Below are 10,700 nucleotides of genomic sequence, written 5' to 3'. Positions count from 1 at the left end.
GTGGTCATTGTTAAGTTCTTTATTGGTTTTCATGTTCGTAGATATCTGTTCGAAGATTTCTTTTCGAATGCTGCGTACGCTTACGGTACACACTGCACTGCACTTAGCCTAGAATACTATTCGTCCGCTTGCCTCCGTACCTCCGAGGGAGTGGGTCGGAGGTACGGAGGCAAGCGGACGAATAGGATTCTAGGCTACACTGCACTACACTACAGTACACGATGATTGGCAAAGCCCGATAGAAAGGGTGAACGTTCGCGTCTGACGTAAACACAAAATTGGTCGGGCTTCGCTCTATGGGCAATCACATACACGATCCCTCAGACAGGAGACACTACAAAAGTTTTTGTGATCAGTTTATTGATTTCCATTTTCACAGATCACGGTTCGAGCGCCTGAATAATACCACTCCGGTCGGGAGCCGCCATATTGATTTAAGAAAGCGTGCGCAAAGGACTGTGGGATCGGCCGAAAATAATTCGAGCAAACACATATAATTAATTCGAGCAAACACATAAAATTAATTCGAGCGAACACGTATAATTAATTCGAGCGAACACATATAATTAATTCGCTCAAACACATAATTACTTCGACCGAACACAAAATTAATTCAAGACACTTGTAGAAATTAATTCTGGCGCACATTAAATTAATTGCAGCACGTGAAAATATTTTGAACCCCAAATCAATTGAAGGAATTAATATATTAATCTAGACTACATAAAATTAATTCCGGCACATAAAAAACATATAAATAATTTGAAATGTTAGCAAAATTAATTCTAGACTACATAAAATTAATTACAGCAAAGATAAGCAGAATAATTAATTGGAACACATAAATTAATTCGGCATGACTACACAAAATTAATTAAAGCATATAAAAATTAATTAAAAGAAACATACAATTAATTCGAGGTGCTAGTAATTTAATTCCAGTCTACATAAAATTAATTTTAACATACTAAAATTAATAAAACATAATTTTGACCAGAACGGGCCCCCATACAAGATACCTATGGACTTGATATTTGAAGTGTATATGCATGATGGGTAAATGCTGGATTTTTTTTCTTTTTATGTATGCGTATGCCTCAAAAATATTTAAAATAGATCAAGAAGGGGAATGCCATATTTGGTAAAAAAAGTCTTCTCCATACCCGCCAATCAGATGCAATAGATGAAACTGTATTTCTTAGACAATTTTTGTCATTTTTTGTTGCAAAAATCTTAAAAAGTCTTCAAAACCATTCTTCAAACAGCTTTGATATTTGACATTTGCACAGGGGTGACCACAGTGAAAATGCTGAAATTGTGCTGAAGTAGGCACATATGAGGTAATTTATGTAATTTTGGGGCAAAATGTTTTGTTTTGTGAAAGTTGTAGCCAGACTGCTTTCATATTTTGGTATATAGTTCACTAGGGATGACAGAATAACACATATCTTGTGAGCATAAAAATCTCATTTCAGGTGACAGAAATGAGATTTTTATGCTCCCAAGCTATGTGTATATATAATGGCCGGGAGGATATTCGTATTGGTTGAAAAGGTCTGCGTGTAGTCAATTTGGTCGCACTTTTTTCTGTCTGTCTGTCTGTCAGTAGTAAAGGCCTGAAAACTTGAGCAGTTACCTCAGTGATGTGTAGATGGGATGTGCACTATAGATGTGAGATTGTTCAAATGAAGTTTTCAGTCATTGTGATTATCTCTACAACAATGTAAACTTTCAAGTGAAACGTTTACATTGCTATATATTCTATTTAGAGCCTCTCTGTATGGCAGTAAGATCTCAGGTAGAATAAACATTATTGTGAAAAAATTATGGTGGGAGGAACGCTGGCTGTTCTATCTAAGAGTACCCATATTTGTTGCCATACTGATAGATAGATGGCATAGTGTGTCCTCACGTTTATTAATTTAACACCATCTAAAATTTAAAACCAACTAAAATTTAACACCAACAAACTAATATCTTATCTAAGACAAATACGTCAAATGCTTTTAAATTTTTATCAGAAACAAAAAGTGCTTACTGTCAACATGGCATGTACTTCCACTTAAGTTTGTTGCAATCAGGAAACCAATTAGACATTGATATTTCTCAATGATATGTTCAACCTATAAAAGCAGTGTAGGTGTTGTTTAATAGTTTCATCCTCATCAATTTATTTGGTGTATGTGTTGCATGTGTCTTTCTCTTTTAAGCTCATATTGGTATGTATATAAATACCAAAGAGAGCTTATTTGGTGAGTCGGTGGCGTCTGTATGTCTGTCTGTATGTATGTGGGTGTGTATGTGCAGATGAATGTCCATCACACGCAAAAGCTCCAATACCACCTAAGCTACCATATCAGTATTTGGTGTACAGGTAGACGCAGAGGTTGAGATATGCGTTGTTCAAATGAACACGTCAGCGTCAAAAATGTGCAAATGAGGTAAGAAAAAGGGAAATTCTGCAAATGTGCATCCATATCACTAGCGCAAATAAGATTGCGTTCTGTAACTACAACATACATGTACATATGGCCTAGGGATTTATATTGCCGATAGATTTCTCGAAATGTTGCATATCATCTTTTTACAAGCTTAGAAGCTGTTTGCAAATAATGTGGTGAAATTTCAATATTTGTGTTTTTAGGACAATTTTTGCCTTTTTTTGATCAAAACATCTATTTCTCTGTAGCAGTATGTCCAACTTTCGTCATTCTTGTTTTTCTGGTTTAAATACTTCTTGTTGTTTTTCTGGTTGTACTGTGCAGAAATCATTGTCATAACATCAACATAGAATTTTCCTGCACTGAACAGATAGAAACAACATTTATTGTTGATCTTTGGTACGCATACTGGTATGTATACCAATTCTGATCAAATGTGAGCGACACCATATAATTGCGGTATTTTTTTTTAAGTAAGCTTTCCTTCAAATTACCGGAAAATGTCAGCTTGTGCTGCAGTAATTTTCACTACTGACCAACAAAGTTAAAAGCTTGTGTTCAAAATGGACTACTGCTTAAGAATTTAAACTTCAAAAGCACTTAAGGGGGCGCTGCACCCAACACAGCATATTTTGCTCAAAATCACTTTTCGCAAATATTAATTCAATTTTAATTAATTTGCTAACCCAAGATTAACATATCGGTAGAGTTCACCCTTTAGCTTGTCAAGCAGTTGTAAGTTACATGATACGGAAGTGTCAATTTATGCAAATGTATGCAAATCTCCTGATTTCCTGGCTTCTTTTTCCTCCCAATTTCAAAAATTCCAAAGAATTTAACTCCACTCTGGCTGGATCAAATTTTCTGAAATTTACATTATGTTCTTTAAAGGCTACATAACAAACGACTATTTTGTTTGGCAATAAAGTTCTTACATTTTCAATAAGAGGCATTTTAATTTTGCTAATCATGATTTTAATCACTTGTTTTAGTGTCAGTCTTTCATACCTTGCCATTTTAGAATGAGGATAATTAATGCAAACAAAAAAGTCATTTTTTTTATAAATATACTCTGCTTTCTAATGAAATATTACATTTCAGAAAATAGTGTCAAGTTTTTGACTTAAATTAATTTTTATCATTAATACCAAAATTAAGGTTTTTTACCCCAAATATACACCCACTTCATCCTTCGAGTAAACTACTGCTATCATACTAAACTTTAGAGTCTCTGCTTTTTGAAAATATATAGTATGAGGGGGTTTCCTTGTCATCTTTGATGAGAAATATTGCTTTGGAAAAAAACTGTGTTGGCAACATGCAGCTCCACCTTAAAGGTATACGGTCACCTGTTCCAATTTTGAAACAGTTACCATGGAAAGAGAAAATCTAACCAATTACAGAGTTTAAGCGGGTAGCTGCTTTTTAAAATCAGCGCCTTACATGGGCATTTTGAATACCAAGGAATGCCCCCTTGACCATATATAGGCATATTTAGATTACAGGTGACTGTATACTTTTAACCTGTGCTAACATTGTTGCACTTTTATTTGTTAAATTGGAGCAACACATTGCCCTTACAAGTAAAAAAGGTTACAAATGCTAGTCAAATTCAATAATATAGTTACCATGCAAGTACAACTAGGTAAGGAGGGAAACAGCCGCCTCCTTCTGGGTGTATATTGCATATCCCAATTTGGGATGTGTGAAATCTCCTAATTTAGAAAAAAGTATTTATTATGATAGTCAAATGTGTTGAAACTGTAACACAAGGAAATATGCTAATATTGAAATTGAGTCAAATGTGTTGAAACTGTAACACAAGGAAATACGCTAATATTGAAATTGAGTCACATTTTAGATGTCAGTCTTGACAGTCTCTTTGCAGATGGTGAGATATGCCACCAGCTGGTACATGGATGTGTATGTATACTACACGTATGACATCATTGTTTTCTTATTTACAGCATTGATGCAACTCAGGAACCAGGTTCACATGAGAGGATGTTGGGTCGACTTGTTAATCATGGTAGAAAGAATGAAGTGAATGCTAAGATGAAAGTGATTGTGAATGATCATGAACAACCAACATTATGCCTGTTTTCAACAAAACTCATCAAACCTGGACAAGAGGTTCTTTTTGATTATGGAATCAATAATCTACCATGGGAAAATCCTAAGGTAATATTTATTCCCCCTCCCACAAGTCACATATGACCCCTTAGCCTGCAAATACTATCAAGGCCGTCTGAAATGAGCATGTTTATGATATGATTTAATTATCTAATGATTTGTGTACCCTACTTACTGCAGTAGTTGCTGCTCTGTTTAATTTTTTTTCTATAGTGTACTTGTCATACTTCAATGGTCTATGTAATCCCTGGCATCTGAAGACAACAAGTAATACATGTAGTCTGGTTGCAGCTACATGTACCATGGTGTTTTCCTCATTCGCTGTCAGACATACAGTCTAGTACCCCGGACCAGATCACGCTAAACCAGTAAAGAAAGCTATTTGCGTGTCAAAGGGCTTGCTTACGCTGCATCATCATGTGATCATGATTTTGATGTCATAGAAGTCAATTACTTCACTCGATTCTAACTCATTGGCCGTTGCAATGACTTGAGTGTTACATGCCCAAATGGAAAGACCAAATATTTATGAGCAAAAAAGATGGGAATATTAACGACCAGATATAAGAGTATATACACATACCAGTAGTATTTCTTATTTAACTTCAAAACAGTGATTTTGTTCTTTACTTGGTAGCTATCTGCTGTAGCTGGAACTCATACCAAAAGAGCCAAATCCTCAAATGATGTAACATTGCAGAATGTAAGAAACAATCACCTGATGAAGGACCTGATTGGCAAACACACTTTCCAAGTTCAGAGATCAAGTCCAATGTTGTTACAATGGACAATATTGAGTTGCATCACCTGATGAAAACCTAATTGCAAAATACGCTTGCCAAGTTCAGAGGTCAAGTCCAATGATGTTACAATGGACAATATTGAGTTGCATCAACTGGTGAAGGACTGATTGCAAAACAACTTGCCAAGTTCAGAGATCAAGTCCAATGATGTTACAATGGACAATACTGAGTTGCCATCACCTGATGAAGGACCTGATTGCAAAACACACTTTCCAAGTTCGGAGGTCAAGTCCAATCATGTTACAATGGACAATATTGAGTTGCCATCACCTGGTGAAGGACCTGATTGCAAAACAAACCTGCCAAGTTCAGAGGTCAAGTCCAATGATGTTACATGGACAATACTGAGTTGCCATCACCTGATGAAGGACCTGATTGCAAAACACACTTGCCAAGTTCAGAGGTCAAATCCAATGATGTTTTAATGGACAATATTGAGTTGCCATCACCTGATGAAGGACCTGATTGCAAAACACACTTGCTAAGTTCAGAGGTCAAGTCCAATGATGTTACAATGGACAATATTGAGTTGCCATCACCTGGTGAAGGACCTGATTGCAAAACAAACCTGCCAAGTTCAGAGATCAAGTCAATGATGTTACAATGGACAATACTGAGTTGCCATCACCTGATGAAGGACCTGATTGCAAAACACACTTTCCAAGTTCGGAGGTCAAGTCCAATGATGTTACAATGGACAATATTGAGTTGCCATCACCTGGTGAAGGACTGATTGCAAAACAAACCTGCCAAGTTCAGAGGTCAAGTCCAATGATGTTACAATGGACAAAACTGAGTTGCCATCACCTGATGAAGGACCTGATTGCAAAACACACTTGCCAAGTTCAGAGGTCAAGTCCAATGATGTTACAATGGACAATACTGAGTTGCCATCACCTGATGAAGGACCTGATTGCAAAACAAACTTGCCAAGTTCAGAGATCAAGTCCAATGATGTTACAATGGACAATATTGAGTTGCCATCACCTGGTGAAGGACCTGATTGCAAAACAAACCTGCAAGTTAAGAGGTCAAATCCAATGATGTTTCAATGGACAATATTGAGTTGCCATCACCTTATGAAGGATCTGATTGCAAAACAAACCTGCCAAGTTTAGAGGTCAAGTCCGATGATGTTACAATGGACAATACTGAGTTGCCATCACTTGATGAAGGACCTGATTGCAAAAAAAAAAAAACCTTGCCAAGTTCAGAGGTCAAATCCAATGATGTTACAATGGACAATACTCAGTTGCCATCACCTGATGAAGGACCTGATTGCAAAACACACCTGCCAAGTTCAGAGGTCAAGTCCAATGATGTTACAATGGACAATACTGAGTTGCCATCACCTGATGAAGGACCTGATTGCAAAACACACTTGCCAAGTTCAGAGGTCAAGTCCAATGATGTTACAATGGACAATATTGAGTTGCCATCACCTGGTGAAGGACCTGATTGCAAAACAAACCTGTCAAGTTCAGAGGTCAAGTCCAATGATGTTCTATGGACAATACTGAGTTGCCATCACCTGGTGAAGGACCTGATTGCAAAACACACTTTCCAAGTTCAGAGGTCAAGTCCAATGATGTTACAATGGACAATATTCAGTTGCCATCACCTGATGAAGGACCTGATTGCAAAACACACTTGCCAAGTTCAGAGGTCAAGTCCAATGATGTTACAATGGACAATACTGAGTTGTCATTACCTGGTGAAGGACCTGATTGCAAAACACACTTGCCAAGTTCAGAGGTCAAGTCCAATGATGTCACAATGGACAATATTGAGTTGCCATCACCTGATGAGGACCTGATTGCAAAACACACTTGCCAAGTTCAGAGGTCAAGTCCAATGATGTTACAATGGACAATACTGAGTTGTCATTACCTGGTGAAGGACCTGATTGCAAAACACACTTGCCAAGTTCAGAGGTCAAATCCAATGATGTTTCAATGGACAATATTGAGTTGCCTTCACCTGGTGAAGGACCTGATTGCAAAACAAACCTGCCAAATACAGAGGTCAAGTCCAATGATGTTACAATGGACAATACTGAGTTGCCATCACCTGATGAAGGACCTGATTGCAAAACACACTTGCCAAGTTCAGAGGTCAAGTCTAATGATGTTACAATGGACAATACTGAGTTGCCATCACCTGATGAAGGACCTGATTGCAAAACACACTTGCCAAGTTTAGAGGTCAAGTCCAATGATGTTACAATGGACAATATTGAGTTGCCATCACCTGGTGAAGGACCTGATTGCAAAACAACCTGCCAAGTTCAGAGATCAAGTCCAATGATGTTACAATGGACAATACTGAGTTGCCATCACCTGATGAAGGACCTGATTGCAAAACACACTTTCCAAGTTCAGAGGTCAAGTCCAATGATGTTACAATGGACAATATTGAGTTGCCATCACCTGGTGAAGGACCTGATTGCAAAACAAACCTGCCAAGTTCAGAGGTCAAGTCCAATGATGTTACAATGGACAATATTGAGTTGCCATCACCTGATGAAGGACCTGATTGCAAAACACACTTGCCAAGTTCAGAGGTCAAGTCCAATGGACAATACTGAGTTGCCATCACCTGATGAAGGACCTGATTGAAAAACACACTTGCCAAATTCAGAGGTCAAGTCCAATGATGTTACAATGGACAATATTGAGTTGCCATCACCTGGTGAAGGACCTGATTGCAAAACACACTTTCCAAGTTCAGAGGTCAAGTCTAATGATGTTACAATGGACAATATTGAGTTGCCATCACCTGATGAAGGACCTGATTGCAAAACACACTTGCCAAGTTCAGAGGTCAAGTCCAATGATGTTACAATGGACAATACTGAGTTGCCATCACCTGATGAAGGACCTGATTGCAAAACACACTTGCCAAGTTCAGAGGTCAAGTCCAATGATGTTACAATGGACAATACTGAGTTGCCATCACCTGATGAAGGACCTGATTGCAAAACACACTTGCCAAGTTCAGAGGTCAAATCCAATGATGTTACAATGGACAATATTGAGTTGCCATCACCTGGTAAAGGACCAAAGTGCCAAAATCAACTGGTAAGGTCACAAGTTAATGAGAAGCCAGCTATTTTTTATATCAGATTTGTGTTCATCATTTACAGTTATATGAAAATTTGAAATTTCTGTTGGTTCTTTTGAGCAACTTATGAATCAAACCACTTGTCAGAGAATTCATCTGTTAAAGCTACAGTGTTTTAATGTAATTGTTTATTGGCGTGGAGACTGAGTCCAAAGTAACGGTCCTTTGAGCTGGAAATCCTTTGCAACAATCAACACATTTACCGGTACACTCGTTCAGTTTGCTGGGGAGTCTGTTTATTTATGTACCATTTCAGTGGCACAGAAGAAGAAACACAAACAAGCATGTATGACTCTAACGTGACTTTACTGTGTGAGGCATCGTTGTTACCGGCAAAATTGTATGCGTTTGGAAGTGCTTGCTTGTTTCTGTAGGTTCACTCGAAGTAAGATTTTCAGGTTTTTGATCGTAATGAGATGAGATTGAATGTAAGGAATTACATGTACCGGTATATGTCCAAATTTGGCGCAAATGATGGCTCAATTTCAGGCTAAGTTGATTTTTAGTCCAACGGACGAAGTCCGGGGTGACATAGATTGGGTCATGTCCGTCTGTCCGTCCATCCGTTCACGCAGATATCTCAGACATGCCCTGGTCAATTTCTTTCACACTTTGCACAATGATAGTACCCTACCTCATACAGATGCATGTCGATTTGTTTCACAATGCGATCAAATTTGGCCGTGTTAGAGGACTTTTTAGTTTACACCTCCATAGACTCCCATGTACAAGGCAGTTCTCCATAGACTCCAATGTATAAGTCAGTTCTCCATAGACTGTAACCCACGTATAAGGCCAAGAAAAATAAAATTTAGTTTCTCATTGTATTCATATTGCAAAAAGGATGCAGTGACACAGTTTTTAGCCACGGATGAAGTCCAGGGGCTTATAGATTGGGTCATGTCCGTCCGTCTGTCCATCCGTGAGTCCATCCGTTCACGCAGATATCTCAGACATGCCATGGTCAATTTCTTTCAAACTCTGCACAAGGAAAGTACCTACCCCGTACAGATGCACATCGATTGGTTTTGTGATACGATCCAAGATGGCCGCCAGACGGCCATTTTGTTACGATTTTTTTTGTGTTTTCAGCCATAACTGAGGCATATCTCAACTGATTTCTTTCAAATTTGGTACAAGGGCATTGATCTATGTCATACATATGCATATTGATTTTTGTTGTAATATGATCCAAGATGGCCACCAGGCAGCCGTTTTGTTACGATTTTTTCGTGTTTTAAGCCATAACTAAGGCATATCTGAACCGATTTCTTTCAAATTGGGTATAAGGGCACAGATCTTTGTCATAGCAGCCATTTCGGTACGATTTTTTTGTGTGTTTTGAGCCATAACTCAGACATGTCTCAACAGATTTCTTTCAAAATTGGTACAAGGACATACAGATATAGTCATACATGAGAATGTTGATTTTTGTTGTGATAGATCCAATATATGGCTACCAGTTGGCCATTTTGTTTTCCATAATACAATGCAAGATGGCCACCTGACTGGCATTTCACTGCCAGTTTCCCATTTTTTTTCCACAATACATCAAAGATGGGCACCTGATGGGCATTTCGCCTCCTGTATTTTATGGCTAAAGCTAGTAGATGTTTTGAATAATGTCAACTTGGCACATGGACAACACACTGTATCTTTTATTTGCACATAGAATATTTCAACAATATGATCAAATATGGCTGCCAGATGACTTTGATTCATTTTGTTAATGGTGTTTCAGTCCCAGAGGACACAGTCTTGGGACTTGTTGTTTTTAGAGTGAATGTCCAAAGCACTACATCAAACTTTATGAAATATGGTACTGGTGATAATCTGTCAGTGTTAGGATAGGATGCAAAAATGTTTGGCAGCATCCTGTTGATCAAGTACTAATTGATTCATTTTAATGACCTTTTGTAATTAGTATGGTGGCTTATATTGGTTTTATGTTTTCACCACCATGGAACTCATTTTTGGCCCATTAATTAAGCCCCATCTGTATCGCAGTATTTTTAATCACAGACCTAATTAACGAAGAGGACTCTTTCCTCTCAAAGGACTTGTAATTAAAGTACAAGTGGGGACTGTGTCATTGTCAATGACTTAATAGGAAAAGTCTGAGACACTATAGCTTTAATGTGGCAAAGTGGACCCAGGCTTTGTCATTGACCTCTGAATTGTTAATAGAGGTTTTCTTTTA

At 37.9% G+C, this 10,700-nt stretch overlaps 2 protein-coding genes across 2 annotated transcripts in view; one reads left to right on the top strand and one right to left on the bottom strand.

The window, feature by feature from the left end:
- LOC139145272 (N-lysine methyltransferase KMT5A-like) overlaps positions 1–5,385 on the top strand; it is a 13,593-nt gene extending 8,208 nt beyond the window's left edge. The window contains exons 4-5 of the mRNA XM_070716354.1: positions 4,409–4,622; positions 5,212–5,385. Coding sequence (XP_070572455.1) covers positions 4,409–4,622; positions 5,212–5,385 — 388 coding nt within the window. The remainder of the gene's footprint in view (positions 1–4,408; positions 4,623–5,211) is intronic.
- The window catches only part of LOC139142963 (uncharacterized), a 424,363-nt gene that overhangs the window by 68,182 nt on the left and 345,481 nt on the right, over positions 1–10,700 (bottom strand). The window lies entirely within an intron of this gene.

Source organism: Ptychodera flava, chromosome 1, assembly GCF_041260155.1.
Source record: "Ptychodera flava strain L36383 chromosome 1, AS_Pfla_20210202, whole genome shotgun sequence".
Lineage (NCBI taxonomy): Eukaryota > Metazoa > Hemichordata > Enteropneusta > Ptychoderidae > Ptychodera > Ptychodera flava.
This window is presented reverse-complemented; position numbering and strand designations above follow the sequence as displayed.